General features: G+C 50.5%; 1 protein-coding gene across 1 annotated transcript in view; it reads right to left on the bottom strand.

The window, feature by feature from the left end:
* Positions 1 to 145: 145 nt before the first annotated feature.
* LOC134747601 (anaphase-promoting complex subunit 1) overlaps positions 146 to 18,760 on the bottom strand; it is a 38,315-nt gene continuing 19,700 nt past the window's right edge. The window contains exons 16-27 of the mRNA XM_063682192.1: positions 18,320 to 18,490; positions 17,929 to 18,144; positions 17,171 to 17,294; positions 15,756 to 15,957; positions 11,787 to 11,921; positions 7,746 to 7,879; positions 6,477 to 6,582; positions 5,547 to 5,689; positions 5,022 to 5,196; positions 3,543 to 3,682; positions 2,411 to 2,513; positions 146 to 948 (exon numbers count right to left, since the gene is read on the bottom strand). Coding sequence (XP_063538262.1) covers positions 520 to 948; positions 2,411 to 2,513; positions 3,543 to 3,682; positions 5,022 to 5,196; positions 5,547 to 5,689; positions 6,477 to 6,582; positions 7,746 to 7,879; positions 11,787 to 11,921; positions 15,756 to 15,957; positions 17,171 to 17,294; positions 17,929 to 18,144; positions 18,320 to 18,490 — 2,078 coding nt within the window. The 3' untranslated portion in view covers positions 146 to 519. The remainder of the gene's footprint in view (positions 949 to 2,410; positions 2,514 to 3,542; positions 3,683 to 5,021; positions 5,197 to 5,546; positions 5,690 to 6,476; positions 6,583 to 7,745; positions 7,880 to 11,786; positions 11,922 to 15,755; positions 15,958 to 17,170; positions 17,295 to 17,928; positions 18,145 to 18,319; positions 18,491 to 18,760) is intronic.

Genomic DNA, 18,760 nt, shown 5'->3' with positions numbered 1-18,760 from the left:
CTATTTGGACATATTTTTGAGTATGATGTGTGCACCCATATTTTTACACGTGATTATACACAAAATCGTTTTTAAGGTGTAAGTATTAATAACAGGGGAAGTAAATAATGGACTTATAAAACAATATTTACTTCATACACTTTATTCATATTCAAAAGCGTTTCAGTGATTTATAGTAAAATACTATACACGATTATGCATTGCGTGCAAAAAACACCCTTTTAGTAGTGACAAGACCAGCTTTCACTTAATTCTTGGACCTTTTGACCACAATATGTAGGTACATAGTTGTTTAATACAATTGTATTTAAATGTATGAGATTCGAACGATACATTATCAACAAATAAGGAATTACATTTCACTGCTTTATAACCTAACTAATTAAATAAAAGTAACTTATTCATAAAATATTACAAATGCAACGAGCAACAAAAGTATTCCATTTTTGAAAAAAAGGTTTAAAAATAGTACAGTCAGTTCAAAAACACAATCCAAGTTACATCTCGTAACGCATTCTATCATCTCAACATCGACTCAATTTTATAAACCGCCTCAACACTCAAACTTAACCCTTCCATCGCCATAACACCCTCCAACTCACAATCCACTCCTTTCAACACATTCCGCGGCAAATCATGAAAGATCAAAAACGCGCATAAAATCTTTTTTATATCATCATCCGTACTCGATATCTTTCTATTACTAGGTAAGCCTAGATATTTCTTTAAATATGGTGTTATTTTATTTTCCCAGCTGTCAAAGATATGTGCAACTTTCTGTTTGATGGCCAAGGTGAATTCGCTGGACATGAGCGGTTCGTTTTGGTCTTGGCCGTCGATTTTCATGTCGTTGAGGGCGCGCTTGTTGTGCGCTTCTATTTGGGAGAGGAGGAGCTTGACTTGCCATATGTGGTAAGTAGAAGGGTCGGATTTCATTGTTTTTATTATCTGAAAGTGAATAAGTGGATTTATTTTATGATGGGTCAAGCGGATTTACAGAGGTACCCTACCGGTCAGAAGTTTAAGTTCACCCCTTGGTATTGGTACAAATGAGTACTTTGCGATATTTTTTTGCAGTTCGGATGTCGAAATGGGGTTGGCAACTGTGAAAGGTTTGCAGAGATGGCGCCATCATAGCTTGCCCATTTTCCTATGAGATTTGGCTTAAAGGGCTAGCATCCAGGGCATTAAAAAAAACCGGCCAAGTGCGAGTCGGATTCGCGTGCCAAGGGTTCCGTACATTACACAATTTAAACAACGTATTTTTTATGTGAGACGTGAGTGAAATGTCTTTAAAAACCCGTAGGGGTCGGATCAAAAACTAAGTAACTAAGTCCGACTCACGCTTGACTGCACATTTCTAATAGGTTTTCCTGTGGTCTATAGGTAAAGATCTATTTTGTGTATTTTTTCAAAATTTTAGACCCAGTAGTTTCGGAGATAAAGGGGGGGGGTGGTCATTTTTTGCCTACTTTCTTGAATAACTTTTAAACTGTTTATCCTAAAATTATAAAAATATATAGTTCAGATTCTCACAATGAGCTCTTTCATTTGATATGTAACACGATATAGTTTGAAAAACTTTATTTTTTAATTTTCTCATTTACCCCCAAAAGTGGCCCCCGTGTTTAAAATTCATTTGTTTACGTTCCATGCCCGTCTTTGGGTCACAAACTTACATACGTATACCAAATTTCAACTTAATTGGGCCAGTAGTTTCGGAGAAAATAGGCTGTGACAGACGGACAGACAGACAGACGCACGAGTGATCCTATAAGGGTTCCGTTTTTTCCTTTTGAGGTACGGAACCCTAACAAAAATTTGACACAGTTCTAGGGATTGACAGGGCAAGCTATGCTGGCGCCATCTGCTAAACATTTCGACCGGCCAACCCCATTGGTTTCTAACCGATTCGTTATTGTCTCTAGAGATGTGTTTGATTAATCAGACACAATTTACGTACATTTCTAAACAGCTCATTCCCTAAAATCTTATATTTATACTTCTTTGTACCAAAAAAAAACAAGGGGCTAACTTAAACTTTCGACCGGTAGCCGGTAGTGGATGTAGAATTGACAGCAGTAGTAGCAGCAAATGTTAATTTATAGGACGTTTTTATTGTAATTTTAATTTTAAACATATTTTATTACTATGACTAATAATAATTATATTATATTTTCTGATGTTGACATGTAATATTTTAAGAATATTATCAATAAATGAGTATGAGTACTAAAAACAGCATAAAATAAATATTTAAGTCCATACAACAAACGTGATTCTATTGCCGTTTTTTGCGTAATGGTACGGAACCCTTTGTGCGTGACTCCGACTCGCACTTGGCCGGTTTTTTTGAAAAATTACTCGTCCGTTACACCCTTTATTTATTTGTATAATAAAATGAACTTACCTTCAAGAATGTGGTCCATATAGGCAGCGCGCAGAGTATGTCTTTCACAACACATTCGTACGTAACCATACTGAGACTCTGAACATATTCGCGCTCCTCGCGGCTAGAACAAAATTATTTATTTAAACATTTTACATATTATTTTACGATATTTGAGTACAAACACCGATATTTGAGTTTTACGACCGATTTACGATATACGACCGGTCTGGCCTAGTGGGTAGTGACCCTGCCTGTGAAGCCGATGGTCCTGGGTTCGAATCCCGGTAAGAGCATTTATTTGTGTGATGAATACAGATATTTGTTCCTGAGTCTTGGGTGTTTTCTATGTATTTATGTATTTGTATATTATATATATCATTGTCTGAGTACCCATAACGAGGTCAAAATTAGATCAATTTGAAAAGTTCGAATGCTGTTACTCGTGTTTATTAAGCTTACACGAATATTTAGACTGAAAAATTATTATAACGACTCGCCCCGGCTTCGCACGGGTAGTTTAACCAATTTACACAAAACCTTCCTCTTGAATCACTGTAGGTATCTATTAAAAAACCGCATCAAAATTCGTTGCGTAGTTTTAAAGATCTAAGCATACATAGGGACAGACAGACAGCGGAAAACGACTTTGTTTTATACTATGTAGTGATTGTGATAGTGATAATAAGTCTTAAACCGTAAACCTACCTGTAAGTCCTACAGATGCACTGCTTAGGTAAGAAGCTTTCGTTTTTCAATCCTTTTCGTTTCTTCTGTATGAGTAAACTGCACAGATGGACGACGTACTGTCTTTGGACGGGTAGTGCTTTACGAAGTTAACATCTAAACCTACCTGTAAGTCCTACAAGATGCACTGCTTAGGTAAGAAGTTTTCGTTCTTCAGTCCTTTTCTCTTCTTCTGTATGAGCAGACAGTCGGCGCAGATGGACGACGTACTGTCTTTGGACAGGTAGTGCTTTACGAAGTTAACATCTAAACCTACCTGTAAGTCCTACAAGATGCACTGCTTAGGTAAGAAGTTTTCGTTCTTCAGTCCTTTTCTCTTCTTCTGTATGAGCAGACAGTCGGCGCAGATGGACGACGTACTGTCTTTGGACAGGTAGTGCTTTACGAAGTTAACATCTAAACCTACCTGTAAGTCCTACAGATGCACTGCTTAGGTAAGAAGTTTTCGTTCTTCAGTCCCTTTCTCTTCTTCTGTATGAGCAGACAGTCGGCGCAGATAGACGACGTACTGTCTTTGGATAGGTAGTGCTTTACGAAGTTTCGAACCTGCAGAAAAAAATTATTAAGGACACCGTGAATTTTAAACGTTTTTGGAATTTTACGGTAGATGATGCTGCCTAACGACGACGACGACGACCGGTCTGGCCTAGTGGGTAGTGACCCTGCCTGTGAAGCCGATGGTCCTGGGTTCGAATCCCGGTAAGGGCATTTATTTGTGTGATGAGCACAGCATTTGTTCCTGAGTCATGGGTGTTTTCTATGTATTTAAGTATTTATATATTATATATATCGTTGTCTGAGTACCCATAACACAAGCCTCCTTGTGCTTACCGTGGGACTTAGTCAATCTGTGTAAGAATGTCTTATAAAATTTATTTATTTATATTATTTATAACGATAGATCGCACTATCGCTTGGCCCCTGAAAATTCATAAAAAACGGAATAAAATAGCTTCTGAGAACAACAGTATATAGAAATTGTCCTTAGATATGAAAATACACACATTCACACACACATGCGCGCGCTCTCACTTACACAGTCGCACACACTACAGTTCGTTTTTTTAGTGTCTTTTTATTAAACATCACTTTTGAAAAATAAGTCACAGCAAATATGTTATAATTATAAATCATATACGATCTTTTACATTATTTTGCTTTCAGAAGTAATATTAAATCATTTTACAGTTTAGACTCACTTGTTTTAGTCACTCGCGCGACATGTTTCGGAGAGCCTAGGTCTCCTTTTTCAAGCACTAATAGTGCGAGCAGCGTTCACGACGATTCGATTAGGTTCAGAAGTAATATAAACTAATTTTTTAAAATCGTTTTTCAATATTTTTCAATAAAAAGACAAGATTGTTTACCTTTTTAGGGTTCCGTACCCAAAGGGTAAAAACGGGACCCTATTACTAAGACTCCTCTGTCCGTATGTCCGTCTGTCTATCTCATCAACCGTGATAGCTAGACAGTTGAAATTTTCACAGATGATGTATTTCTGTTGCCGCTATAACAACAAATACTAAAAAGTACGGAACCCTCGGTGGGCGAGTGGGGTGGTTTTTTAAGATCGTTTTTCAATATTTTTCAATAGACACGTCAAGATTGTTTACCTCTTTTCTAATGTTAAAAGAACGTACTAAAAAAATTAACGTTAAAACTACGTTTAAACAATAGGGGCCGTGGGCTTTGGAGGATCTGAGGCTCGTGGGAATTGGAAACATAAACTGTACACTTCATCATCAATTGCTGCCCTCTACAGTTCACGTAAAGCTTCTGCATTGTAGGTTCTGCCATCTAGTGGGCTACATTGTAAGCTTACACTTGACAATTACACATCGCGCCAATAAACAGGGGTCTCCTGCTGCGTCTAAATGCACTTTACCTTATCATCATTGGTGAAGAGTTCAATATTCTCCGGCGTGACGGACCAGATGTTGGTGTTGTCCAGGGTCAGGGTCTGCGCCAGGATGGAGAGGAACCCGTGGGGGTCGTCCAGGTACGAGAGACAACCAGCTCGCTGTTTTATGTCGATGCACCAGGTATATTCTAGGAGTGTTCTGGAAAAAGAAAAACAAATTAATTTTAGGTTTACGAAATTTAAACTATTAACGTGACATATTTCAAAACTCAAATGCATTGGATACCGTCAACCGGGGTGAATAGGGATGGCTGGGGTGAATAGGGACAAAACTTAATATGTGATTTACCTGACAATTTCTTAAAAAATATCCTACGAACGCGAATCCTAGAGAGCTTCGAGCAGCGAAGGCCGAAGGTCGAGATCTCCGTGGGGCCAAAGGTCCGAAGCGCCAGACAGCCGCGCCTCTATGCGAGGCCGAAGGCCAAGCTACAGTAAAAAAAGCGCTGGCACGAGGTCTATTTCTTGCTATAGTAAATCTGCACTCACTTCAACTGGTCCCAATTGCGATCTCGCTGGAATGTTATGGGCCAGTACCGAGGATCGTTCACTCTTACTTCCCTCAGTGTTTCTAGTTCAGGTATGATGCAGGGCGCCTTCATTTCGCGAACGGCGCCTTTCAGATCGATGACCTGTAAATATCCAAAAATTTTCTCAACATTCGAATTTCTTTGTCCAGTGTGTATTTGCATCTCACATTTAGCTTAGTGAGAGAGTGAGACGCAACGCACTTTGGGCAAAAAATTTGACAGATGGAATACCATCCTAACATCCTAAAGCCATGCTCTTTTGTTTCATTGCACCTTAAATTCGTTTTACACATTTACTTAAATTCATAAAACTCAAAAAGAAATAGTGTCAAAAGACTTAAATTCTAGAATACCGTCAGCCGGGGTGAATAGGGACAAAACATGAATTGTGATTTATCTGACAATTTCGTCAAAAATACCCACACAAATAGTATCATACAAAATTTACTATTATTTTTAATCGAAAGATACAATTTGTGTAAGTATTTTTAAAGAAATTGTCAGGTAAATCACATTTGATGTTTTGTCCCTATTCACCCTAGCCATCCCTACTCACCCCGGATGACGGTATCTATTTTTTTTTTTTTTTTTTTTCTCAAAATACAATATTCCAAAAATGCCTAAACTTCAAATCGATGGTATGTGGTTGTGTATTGATATATTTTAAGATAAATTCCCCACTAAGAAGTCTGTCTACCAGAATTTTAAAATCCGTGGGCCCCAGGGGTCCGTTTCTCAAAAGCTTGCAGCTTGTAATACAAGTGGAAGTCCCTTTCTAACAAAAGCTGTCCAAGTGACATCCGCTTGTATTACAAGTTACAAGCTTTTGAGAAACGGGCCCCAGATGTAACTGAAAATCTTTCAAATTGAAAATATTGTCATAGTGTACCTGTATATGTGCGTAGCATAGTTTCCCAGTGCTCAGGTCTCGAGGTAAAATGAGACGCGGCTCCACGGCCAACACGTAGAGGTGCCTAAATGCTTGCAGGTGATATCTAGAACAAAAGTTTTGATTATTGTGAATCATCTTGGAAGCCAGAGGATTAAAATTGATTCAACAGGTTGATGATAAATGAGCGTGCGTTGAAGGTCACTTTATTGTATTATCAAACTCCGTAATAGATGTGGATACAGTCTAAGGAAAAAACGTGCCTCGAAAATCAAGAAAATTTGATTTTCGATTAGATGGCGCCACTACCTTTGGCCTACTCTCGTATAAATGGCGTTGACGGTTTCGTTGTTTATTTAACAATTTTAACGCATATCCCGAAAGAACATGGGTCAAAATCATATAATAATAATTAGGGCAAATAGAAAAAGATCATTTATGCATATATAAATACATTTTTTGATACTTTTATTTTTAGTTTTATTCGTGTGTCGATAGATGGCAGTGAATTTACTGTGGCACAAAATTTACTATGACAGTACCGCTCTATCCTATTATATCCTCTTTGGTATTATGCATCTGGCACGCCTTCAAATCCTACGATTCTTCTCTTTCCGCACAGACTCTATAACGTTACGTTATGTCCTTAAGAGTCCGCAGCAAGCTCGGCTAAATTTCACCTTCCCATACAAACGTCGTTCCGCTCTCATTTTAAAACTGCGTGTTGGATTGTAATGAAACATTACACATACAATGACATGAGGTATATATATGTCTGTAATTGGTTTATACAGCTCTAGTACATTACAATACTTTGATTTATATTTAGTACTTAGGATAAATAAAAATAAAAAAACATATGTAAGCGACATTTCTGTTACATGCATGCCATGTTTGCCTGTAATTGGGTGAATACCCAAGCAATCTTATTTTATAACTCGTCATTTATAAGTATTTCTTGTATTGCACCTGTTGGCAAACCTATAAATAAATAAATAGTATATAAAACAAACGACATAGAGCAAAAACAAGTTTTGTATGAAAAACTTAAATTCGCTGTATTCTTTTTTTACTATGGTATCTGAAGCTACATAAACTAATTACAGACCTAGACATACCTTATCCTATTGTAAGTACAAAGTTTCAGAGCAATCTAGGTAGTCGTTTTAAAATGAGAGCGTAACTACGTTTGTATGGAGATTGGAGAACCGAGCTTGCCGGGGACTCTTAAGTTGAAGGCATCTCTCTACAATGTTGTATGTGTAATACCTGTTGTCTTCACTGTGGGTGGGGAACTTGGGGAAGAAGGCCGCCACGAGCGCGCCGATGGCCTCGGGCGCTGTACTCAGCGTGCCCCGGCCTCCGCCCAGGAAGAGGAGGCCTATTGTGCAGTGGACTGCCATCTGGAATTATGGGATAATTGGGTCGTTGACAATTTGTTTTAATGGTATCAGTCGATCAGGTTTGTTTTGAGGATCAAATGTCTATATGAGACCCATTGTCTTAAAGCAATACAAAAGTCACAAATGATGGTCAAAGTCTGCACCATATGTACTGTAATGAATATTATAGTTGAGTAAATGGTTGCATAATGTTTGTTACCTGTCCGCCGTGCGTGAGCGCGGGCGCGGGCGCGGAGGGCTGCTGCGCGGCGAGGGGCGGGGGCGGGGCGGGGCGGGCACGCGCCGGCAGTAGCTATAGGTACCTGTCCACCATGTGTGAGCGCGGGCGCGGGCGCGGAGGGCTGCTGCGCGGCGAGGGGCGGGGGCGGGGCGGGGCGGGCACGCGCCGGCAGTAGCTATAGGTACCTGTCCACCATGTGTGAGCGCGGGCGCGGGCGCGGAGGGCTGCTGCGCGGCGAGGGGCGGGGGCGGGGCGGGGCGGGCACGCGCCGGCAGTAGCTATAGGTACCTGTCCACCATGTGTGAGCGCGGGCGCGGGCGCGGAGGGCTGCTGCGCGGCGAGGGGCGGGGGCGGGGCGGGGCGGGCACGCGCCGGCAGTAGCTATAGGTACCTGTCCACCATGTGTGAGCGCGGGCGCGGGCGCGGAGGGCTGCTGCGCGGCGAGGGGCGGGGGCGGGGCGGGGCGGGCACGCGCCGGCAGTAGCTATAGGTACCTGTCCACCATGTGTGAGCGCGGGCGCGGGCGCGGAGGGCTGCTGCGCGGCGAGGGGCGGGGGCGGGGCGGGGCGGGCACGCGCCGGCAGTAGCTATAGGTACCTGTCCACCATGTGTGAGCGCGGGCGCGGGCGCGGAGGGCTGCTGCGCGGCGAGGGGCGGGGGCGGGGCGGGGCGGGCACGCGCCGGCAGTAGCTATAGGTACCTGTCCACCATGTGTGAGCGCGGGCGCGGGCGCGGAGGGCTGCTGCGCGGCGAGGGGCGGGGGCGGGGCGGGGCGGGCACGCGCCGGCAGTAGCTATAGGTACCTGTCCACCATGTGTGAGCGCGGGCGCGGGCGCGGAGGGCTGCTGCGCGGCGAGGGGCGGGGGCGGGGCGGGGCGGGCACGCGCCGGCAGTAGCTATAGGTACCTGTCCACCATGTGTGAGCGCGGGCGCGGGCGCGGAGGGCTGCTGCGCGGCGAGGGGCGGGGGCGGGGCGGGGCGGGCACGCGCCGGCAGTAGCTATAGGTACCTGTCCACCATGTGTAAGCGCGGGCGCGGGCGCGGAGGGCTGCTGCGCGGCGAGGGGCGGGGGCGGGGCGGGGCGGGCACGCGCCGGCAGTAGCTATAGGTACCTGTCCACCATGTGTGAGCGCGGGCGCGGGCGCGGAGGGCTGCTGCGCGGCGAGGGGCGGGGGCGGGGCGGGGCGGGCACGCGCCGGCAGTAGCTATAGGTACCTGTCCACCATGTGTAAGCGCGGGCGCGGGCGCGGAGGGCTGCTGCGCGGCGAGGGGCGGGGGCGGGGCGGGGCGGGCACGCGCCGGCAGTAGCTATAGGTACCTGTCCACCATGTGTGAGCGCGGGCGCGGGCGCGGAGGGCTGCTGCGCGGCGAGGGGCGGGGGCGGGGCGGGGCGGGCACGCGCCGGCAGTAGCTATAGGTACCTGTCCACCATGTGTGAGCGCGGGCGCGGGCGCGGAGGGCTGCTGCGCGGCGAGGGGCGGGGGCGGGGCGGGGCGGGCACGCGCCGGCAGTAGCTATAGGTACCTGTCCACCATGTGTGAGCGCGGGCGCGGGCGCGGAGGGCTGCTGCGCGGCGAGGGGCGGGGGCGGGGCGGGGCGGGCACGCGCCGGCAGTAGCTATAGGTACCTGTCCACCATGTGTGAGCGCGGGCGCGGGCGCGGAGGGCTGCTGCGCGGCGAGGGGCGGGGGCGGGGCGGGGCGGGCACGCGCCGGCAGTAGCTATAGGTACCTGTCCACCATGTGTGAGCGCGGGCGCGGGCGCGGAGGGCTGCTGCGCGGCGAGGGGCGGGGGCGGGGCGGGGCGGGCACGCGCCGGCAGTAGCTATAGGTACCTGTCCACCATGTGTGAGCGCGGGCGCGGGCGCGGAGGGCTGCTGCGCGGCGAGGGGCGGGGGCGGGGCGGGGCGGGCACGCGCCGGCAGTAGCTATAGGTACCTGTCCACCATGTGTGAGCGCGGGCGCGGGCGCGGAGGGCTGCTGCGCGGCGAGGGGCGGGGGCGGGGCGGGGCGGGCACGCGCCGGCAGTAGCTATAGGTACCTGTCCACCATGTGTGAGCGCGGGCGCGGGCGCGGAGGGCTGCTGCGCGGCGAGGGGCGGGGGCGGGGCGGGGCGGGCACGCGCCGGCAGTAGCTATAGGTACCTGTCCACCATGTGTGAGCGCGGGCGCGGGCGCGGAGGGCTGCTGCGCGGCGAGGGGCGGGGGCGGGGCGGGGCGGGCACGCGCCGGCAGTAGCTATAGGTACCTGTCCACCATGTGTGAGCGCGGGCGCGGGCGCGGAGGGCTGCTGCGCGGCGAGGGGCGGGGGCGGGGCGGGGCGGGCACGCGCCGGCAGTAGCTATAGGTACCTGTCCACCATGTGTGAGCGCGGGCGCGGGCGCGGAGGGCTGCTGCGCGGCGAGGGGCGGGGGCGGGGCGGGGCGGGCACGCGCCGGCAGTAGCTATAGGTACCTGTCCACCATGTGTGAGCGCGGGCGCGGGCGCGGAGGGCTGCTGCGCGGCGAGGGGCGGGGGCGGGGCGGGGCGGGCACGCGCCGGCAGTAGCTATAGGTACCTGTCCACCATGTGTGAGCGCGGGCGCGGGCGCGGAGGGCTGCTGCGCGGCGAGGGGCGGGGGCGGGGCGGGGCGGGCACGCGCCGGCAGTAGCTATAGGTACCTGTCCACCATGTGTGAGCGCGGGCGCGGGCGCGGAGGGCTGCTGCGCGGCGAGGGGCGGGGGCGGGGCGGGGCGGGCACGCGCCGGCAGTAGCTATAGGTACCTGTCCACCATGTGTGAGCGCGGGCGCGGGCGCGGAGGGCTGCTGCGCGGCGAGGGGCGGGGGCGGGGCGGGGCGGGCACGCGCCGGCAGTAGCTATAGGTACCTGTCCACCATGTGTGAGCGCGGGCGCGGGCGCGGAGGGCTGCTGCGCGGCGAGGGGCGGGGGCGGGGCGGGGCGGGCACGCGCCGGCAGTAGCTATAGGTACCTGTCCACCATGTGTGAGCGCGGGCGCGGGCGCGGAGGGCTGCTGCGCGGCGAGGGGCGGGGGCGGGGCGGGGCGGGCACGCGCCGGCAGTAGCTATAGGTACCTGTCCACCATGTGTGAGCGCGGGCGCGGGCGCGGAGGGCTGCTGCGCGGCGAGGGGCGGGGGCGGGGCGGGGCGGGCACGCGCCGGCAGTAGCTATAGGTACCTGTCCACCATGTGTGAGCGCGGGCGCGGGCGCGGAGGGCTGCTGCGCGGCGAGGGGCGGGGGCGGGGCGGGGCGGGCACGCGCCGGCAGTAGCTATAGGTACCTGTCCACCATGTGTGAGCGCGGGCGCGGGCGCGGAGGGCTGCTGCGCGGCGAGGGGCGGGGGCGGGGCGGGGCGGGCACGCGCCGGCAGTAGCTATAGGTACCTGTCCACCATGTGTGAGCGCGGGCGCGGGCGCGGAGGGCTGCTGCGCGGCGAGGGGCGGGGGCGGGGCGGGGCGGGCACGCGCCGGCAGTAGCTATAGGTACCTGTCCACCATGTGTGAGCGCGGGCGCGGGCGCGGAGGGCTGCTGCGCGGCGAGGGGCGGGGGCGGGGCGGGGCGGGCACGCGCCGGCAGTAGCTATAGGTACCTGTCCACCATGTGTGAGCGCGGGCGCGGGCGCGGAGGGCTGCTGCGCGGCGAGGGGCGGGGGCGGGGCGGGGCGGGCACGCGCCGGCAGTAGCTATAGGTACCTGTCCACCATGTGTGAGCGCGGGCGCGGGCGCGGAGGGCTGCTGCGCGGCGAGGGGCGGGGGCGGGGCGGGCACGCGCGCGCGCAGGCGCCGACAGTAGCGCAGCACCGCCGTGTCACCGCGACCCGCCATTATCTGGGGGTACAAGTAACAATTCACTGATTTGAACTTTCACGATTTTTACTCATTATTATTCACAACGGCGGGACTACCCTACGTCCCTGCGGGACGGGACGGGATGGCCCTAGTACGCAAATGTTCAAGTTAATAAACAAGACCGAGTGCGGGGAGTTCGAAAAACTCGCGCGGCTAAAAGATGTTGATGTCAACTTTAGACAGTCTTCTCCGAGACCACGGGGAAAACGCCGTCCTTGAAACGTCGGAGGTAAATTTAAAACTTATTTTCTGCGATTAAGTCCCGTCGTTGTGAATAATAAAGAATTACAAGGAAGCCATTTAGCGAAAAGGATCCATCCTCTAAAATTTGCCATTTAAATCAATGACTTTTTTTTTGACAGAAAGTTCAAATTCTATTGACAGTTTTTGTAGATTGGATCCTTTTCCCTAAATGGCGTCCATTGTTGGTTATGTATTCTGTTGACTTGTAAAAGAACCTTTGAAGTCTCCTCCCAGGTTTATTACCGAGAGGCACCGCCGGACTTCGTCCCGCCAGCGATGGCCCCCCCAGCAGCGGACCCGGAGGAACTTCTTCTCGCCTTCCCCCCCGTTACCGATGACGAGTTGGAGTGGGCCATGGAACGGCTCAGGGCCATGCGCAAAGCGCCGGGACCGGACGGAGTGCCAGGGAAAGTACTTTTCCTGGCACTCAAGCACCTCGGGAACCGTCTCAGATCCCTCCTGAACGACTGCCTCGAGGAGGGGCGCTTCCCGGGATGCTGGAAGGAAGGGCGACTGTGCCTACTGAGGAAGGAGGGGCGCCCACCAGACTCCCCCGCTGGCTACCGCCCCATCGTGCTGCTGGATGAGGTCGGGAAGCTCTTCGAGAGAATCCTGGCCTCCCGTATACAGCGGCACCTAGTGGAAACGGGCCCGAACTTGCATGACAGCCAGTTCGGGTTCCGTAGGGGGCGGTCTACTATAGACGCGGTGGGCGCGCTGAGGGATTTCGGGGTGCTTGCGGCAGGCCAGGGGGAGGGAGTGGTGGCAGTGTCACTGGACATCGCCAACGCGTTCGGGTCCCTCCCCTATACGGTCATCGGGGAGGCACTCCGTTACCATGGAGTGCCTCATTACCTGAGGCGCGTTGTAGAGCATTACCTGACGGGGCGGGTAGTGCTCTATGAGCGGAGGGGTGTCCGGGGCGCGAGGGCCATGGCGTGCGGGGTCCCGCAGGGGTCTGTCCTGGGCCCCCTTCTGTGGAACCTCGGTTACGACTGGGTGATCCGGGGGGTGCAACTTCCACGCACGGTCACCGTGTGTTATGCGGACGACACACTGGTGGCCGTGCGGGGAAAGGAGCTGGAAGAGGTGCTCAGGAGGGCAGCGGTGGCGACCGAGCTCACGGTGCACCGCATAGGACTCCTGGGGCTTCGGGTCGCACTGCCCAAGACCGAGGCCGTTGTCTTCGGGCGAACGAGGGCATGGGGGCAGCTGCCGGTGGGCACTGCAGTGAGGGTGGGGGGCGAAGATGTCCAGGTCAAGCCCCACATCAAGTACTTGGGACTTGTCCTGGACAGAAGATGGTCCTTTAAGGAGCACTTCACGAGAATGGCTCCTCGTCTCGTGGGTGCTGCCTCGGCTCTGGGCCGCCTACTACCCAACCTAGGGGGGGCGAATGCCCCATGCAGACGGCTGTATGCGGGGGTCGTCCGGAGTATGGCGCTCTACGGAGCCCCAATCTGGGCCGGACGACTCACGGAGGCCACGAAGGCGCTGCTCCGCCGGCCGCAGAGGGTGGTGGCCCAGAGGATGGTGAGGGCCTACCGCACCACCTCTCACGCAGCGACATGCCTCCTTGCCGGCACCCCGCCTTGGGAGCTGGACGCGGGGGTGCTGGCCGAAAGATACTGGCAGAGGGCTGAGGCCAGGAGGCGCGTGGCGCCCATGGATGCGGAGGAGGAGGAGAGGTTGGCCCGAGCAGCCGCAGAGCGCCTGAAAGAAAGGTGGAGGGATGCCTTGGAGGACGGCCGTTATGGAACCCGAACCATAGAGGCTATCCTCCCAGTAATGGATGAGTGGGTAGGGAGAAGGAAGGGGGCCCTGACATTTAGGGTGACGCAGGTGTTGTCCGGACACGGCTGTTTCGGACACTACCTGCACAAGATACAGAGAGAGCCGGGGCCTCAGTGCCATGAATGTGGCGCGGTGGACGACACGGCCCAGCACACTCTGGAGGTGTGCAGTCGCTGGGCCGTGGAAAGAGCTGCCCTCAGGGCAGCGACGGGGGTGGCGGACCTCTCGCTACACATCATAATAGCGGCGATGCTGTGTAGCGAGAGGAAATGGGAAGCGGTGGCCTCCTTCTGCGAGGAGGTCATGTCACAGAAGGAGGAGGCGGAGAGGGAGCGAGAAGCGGCTGCTGACGCGCTTCCTCTCCGACGCAGGCGGCAGGGTCGAAGGCTGAGAGCATATGCTCGCCTCGAGCCCTAGGAGGGCCAGCGGGTGTCGAACCCGCATTGTACGTCTGGGGGGGACCAAGCGTTTCTGATCCCCCCTCCATTGTGAGGGTACTCTGGCGACAAGCCGGGGATGCCGGAGGGCGCCGTGGTGGAATGTTATCGATCCCAGTGCGCCCTCACGAACGGCCAAGAGGTGGAAACGCCGGAGTGGGTTTAGTGGGTAGGGCCAGTTCTCCCCCCCCTCTCGCCAAGAGAGGGAAAAGGAGCGGCGAGTCCCACACACCGTGCGAAGTGCATTCCCACTCCGACAAAAAAAAAAAAAAAAAAAAAAAAAAAAAAAAAAAAAAAAAAAAAAAAAAAAAGGTTTATTACCGAGCATGAGCGAAGGTCTCCGTTTATTCAGCTTGGGCGAAAATGCTTTCGTATGTCCGGACCGGATGTCCTCTACAGGTCGCAATTCTTAACCGATTTTCGTGAAATTTTGTAACCAGGTTCTATGATTAAATAGATTTTTTTTTGACGATCCAGTTTTTGAAAATTTAACAAAATGCAGAAATTGGCATAAAGGATTTAAGCGCCAACAGCGTCTATGGCACTTAAGACCATTGTGAGTTCACTGTAATAACGACTCGATGAGCAATGTATTTTTCACTTTTACATTTTTTAAACTTAACGCGAGATCTAATGGCTCCTCTTTACGATGGGCCATCATACTGGCCCGCTAAGATGGGCCAACGTGTGGATAGGGTAATGGTGTCGGATGGCTCATGGCGCGGCGGAATAGCGATAGTGGCGATCGGTTTTTCGTCCGCACATCAAAGATAGTGGGCCAGCGATGGTGCGTACGCCTCCACAAGTGGCCCATTTCATAGTGCGTGCTCTCAATGAAAATTTCAACTGTCTAGCTATCACGGACAGACAGACAGACGGACAGAGGAGTTTTAGTAATACCCCCCTTTGGCTATGGAACCCTAAAAATCACGAAAACATGTCTAATTTTCAATTGTATGTATAGTTTTACCCTGCATACGATAGTAGTATAATTTTAGCATAAAATAGCTGATGATGTAGCATATAGCCGAGGGATTAGACCGTCAAAATTTTAAACAAAAGCTGAAGTATACTTTCAGATATTGAAAAAGAACGTTTTAACCCGCGCGATTGCGAAATCTTCCGTCGCAAGTTTCGCGCGGCGTGTCATATCTTTTGTTCCTTTCCTCTGGCGTTTCGCCCCTCAAAAACTAAATACCACAAATTTTCGTCCCGACTTCTATCCATAGCCCTCCCGACCCCATTCATGTAGGAAAAATCTTAACAGCGCGAAGTAGAAATGAGCCTCCGAGAGTTAAGCGCCATCTACCGGCAAATTGAGTCACTAGTTTACCCTTACCATTCCCGCGGACAGTAGACACACGCACAGACACGCTTCTAACGTAGACCGTCCAGCCAACTCCGCTATGCTCTTCCCCCGGACCGTGAGGAGGAGCCTGGTGTAGTGCAGCGCGGCGTCTCTGGCGTCCTCGTCGCCGGAGCCGGCGAAGCGGAGCCCGAGCGCGAAGCACGCGCCGGCCACGATGTTGCAGTATGCTTGGCTAAAATATTTTTTTTAATACAGTTGCTCAAAAAGTGGTACTTTTTGTGGCTGCGTAGCGTGTGAGAAGCTCAATTTCGCGAACTAGTGCTTTTTACTTTTTAGTTCCAAACTATACTTTCGAAACGCAGTTAAAATGTAATTTAGCTTGAGCAGGTACCAGGGCCTCACTCGTTACTCGGAGGTGTCGTTGACCAACCCGCGCCCGGGCCGCGGCGCGCACGAGTATGAAGGTATCGCGGGCTGTATAGGTACTTTTGGTTTTGGTTTGGTTTGGTGGTATGATTCTACTAATGATATATTAATTTATTATTTTTTCGCAATTGTATTAAAAAACGACGTTTACAACACGTGACATTCTTTTCACACTAGTTGTAAAATGTACTATTTTGGCAAAAATTTTATTTTTGGTACAAGCTTTTATCGCTGACTGTACTTTTCTTCCACAGACAACAAATACTCATCGAGACAATTATAAAAACCCCAAACACAATTAGGTTGCGTTGTTTTATCAGAGAGTTCCTATGACCAGTTCCTGTCTCCATCATCAGATCAGCTCGATGGTACCACAATATTGTATTGTCACCCGACCTACATATGTATGCAAATTTTCAGCTTCATTGGAAACCGGGAAGTGGATCAAATTTAACTTGCAAGATTTGACCCTTACAAACATGTTACATACATAATACATACATACTTACATAGGTACATTGCAAGCTAAATAAAAGCTTGTAAAAAGATATACCGTCGGCTGAGAATGCGTTTGTGGCATACCCATTTATGAACAAAATCGTTTTTTTAATTATTCCTAAAATAACAAAAAAGTCGGTTTGAAAAAAAAAAATACATATTTTTCAAAAATGTTGTGCCATATCCGCATTTTACTATCGAACAAAAATAAAAATAACTCCATAATAGATGGATACAGTCTTAGGAAAAAACGTGCCTCGAAAATTAAGAAAATTTGATTCTCGATCTGAGGGCGCCGCTACCTTTGGCCTACATTCGAATAGATGGCGTTGACGGTTTCGTTTGTTATTTAACAATTTTAACGCATATCAGTGAAAGAACATGGGTCAAAATCATATAAAAAGAATTAATACAAATAAAAAAAACATTTATCCAAATATAAATACTTTTTTTTTTTTTCAAAATTTACTATGACAATAACCCGCTATACACTCAATCCTCTCTGTTGATGGTGAACTTACTTCATAGCTTCATAATCGATGTTCTCATCCATCGGTTTGACGAAACAATACGGTCTGATGGTGGAAGGCACCTGGTTCTCAATCCACTCCTCACTGGCTTCTATGCTGTCCCACATTATCAGGCCTGGTGGCAAATAAACAAAAATAAATACACTCAATCAATACACATAAAAGGAGAAGCTATCATGGGCGTAGGCAGGTAGGAGGCAGCTAACATACAATAAATAATAGTACTTGGTACAGAAAGTTCACTCTCGCACAAAACGCGTCTATTATGACAGATATGACCGATAGGTGGCGCAAAGCGCGAGAAGGCGTCCATTCCGTAGCGGTGCGCGACAACTGCTATGGATAGACACCAAAATTTGTGTGGGCCGCATGTACTTGCAGCGACGCGACGAAATCTCGGAGTGAGCCACGCCTGCTCTAGCAATGATCTGCAGCATGAGCACATCAGTAGGCATGAAGTTCAGCAGATACGTACGACATTTGCACAAAACCGTCAAAATTTTAAATTATTTTTATGAATATTTTTTTTTATTATTATTTTTGGGCCGTATGCTTGTTTGCCACCGACGTAGTATAAAAAGAAATATTAAACCCATACATGACGACTTCTTCAAGGCGACATATTCAGAGCAAAATTCTAACAAATCACTCTCACTACTTAAAGATTCTACGTCGACACATCGTTAGCGCGATGTATGAATCCCGTCGGCCTGCACAGCGCCATCTAGCGGACAATCGTGCCAACATACCTCTAGCGATAATCCTCAGCATGAGCAGGTCGGGGCGCACGAAGTCCAGCAGGTAGGCGGTGGTGGGCGGCGCCAGCCAGCCGGCGATGGCCTCGTTGTTGGAGCGCAGGTAGATGAGGCCGAGGGCGAGAGTGGCGCCGGGTGACGTCACGTCCAGGTTCACTCCGGACCCGGACCGGATGGAGCAGCTTTGTTTGAATTTGTCGCGTTGGGCGCCTGGAAAAAACGATATACACGGTGGCTAAAAAATAAGTGCATTCAGTCATGCAGACAGATAGCGAAGTCTTAGTAATAGGGTTCCGTTTTTACCCTTTGGGTACGGAACCCTAAAAAGTGACTGACTAATTTGTCACACTACAACGCACGTGTAAATTCTAGGGTGACAACATACCTGGCTTGCTAACCCTCTCGCCGCCGAGCATGTATGTTCTGAGAGCTGTAGCATGTTGTGGTTGCGCGTCTTTGCCTGCGCGCACGCAGACGAGCCCTAGGGCTAGACCGGCGGCAAGAGCGTAGCCTTCACGTTCGGCGCACGATTCTGGCTCAGGGCCCGGTGGCTTGCCTGACAATGAATAATTTTAATTTGAAATACACATGAAATAAAACTATGAAAACGGATTATATCGCGTATATTGAATTTATAATACATCCCGACGTTTCGAACCCTTTACAGCGTTCGTGGTCAACGAGGGGTTTTACTTGAAAATTGTTGTATTGTATAAGTAGCCTTATTAACCGATTTTGCATGTACAATCAGCCTTAAAGTTTGGTTAATTATTTTTAGTATGTGGGTATTTTGTTTTAATGTTTTAATGTTTATTTGGGCACAAAC

The sequence above is a fragment of the Cydia strobilella genome, chromosome 15 (genome assembly GCF_947568885.1).
Source record: "Cydia strobilella chromosome 15, ilCydStro3.1, whole genome shotgun sequence".
Classification (NCBI taxonomy): Eukaryota; Metazoa; Arthropoda; class Insecta; order Lepidoptera; family Tortricidae; genus Cydia; species Cydia strobilella.
The sequence above is the reverse complement of the archived record's forward strand: the minus strand, read 5'-3'. Positions and strand labels throughout refer to the sequence as shown.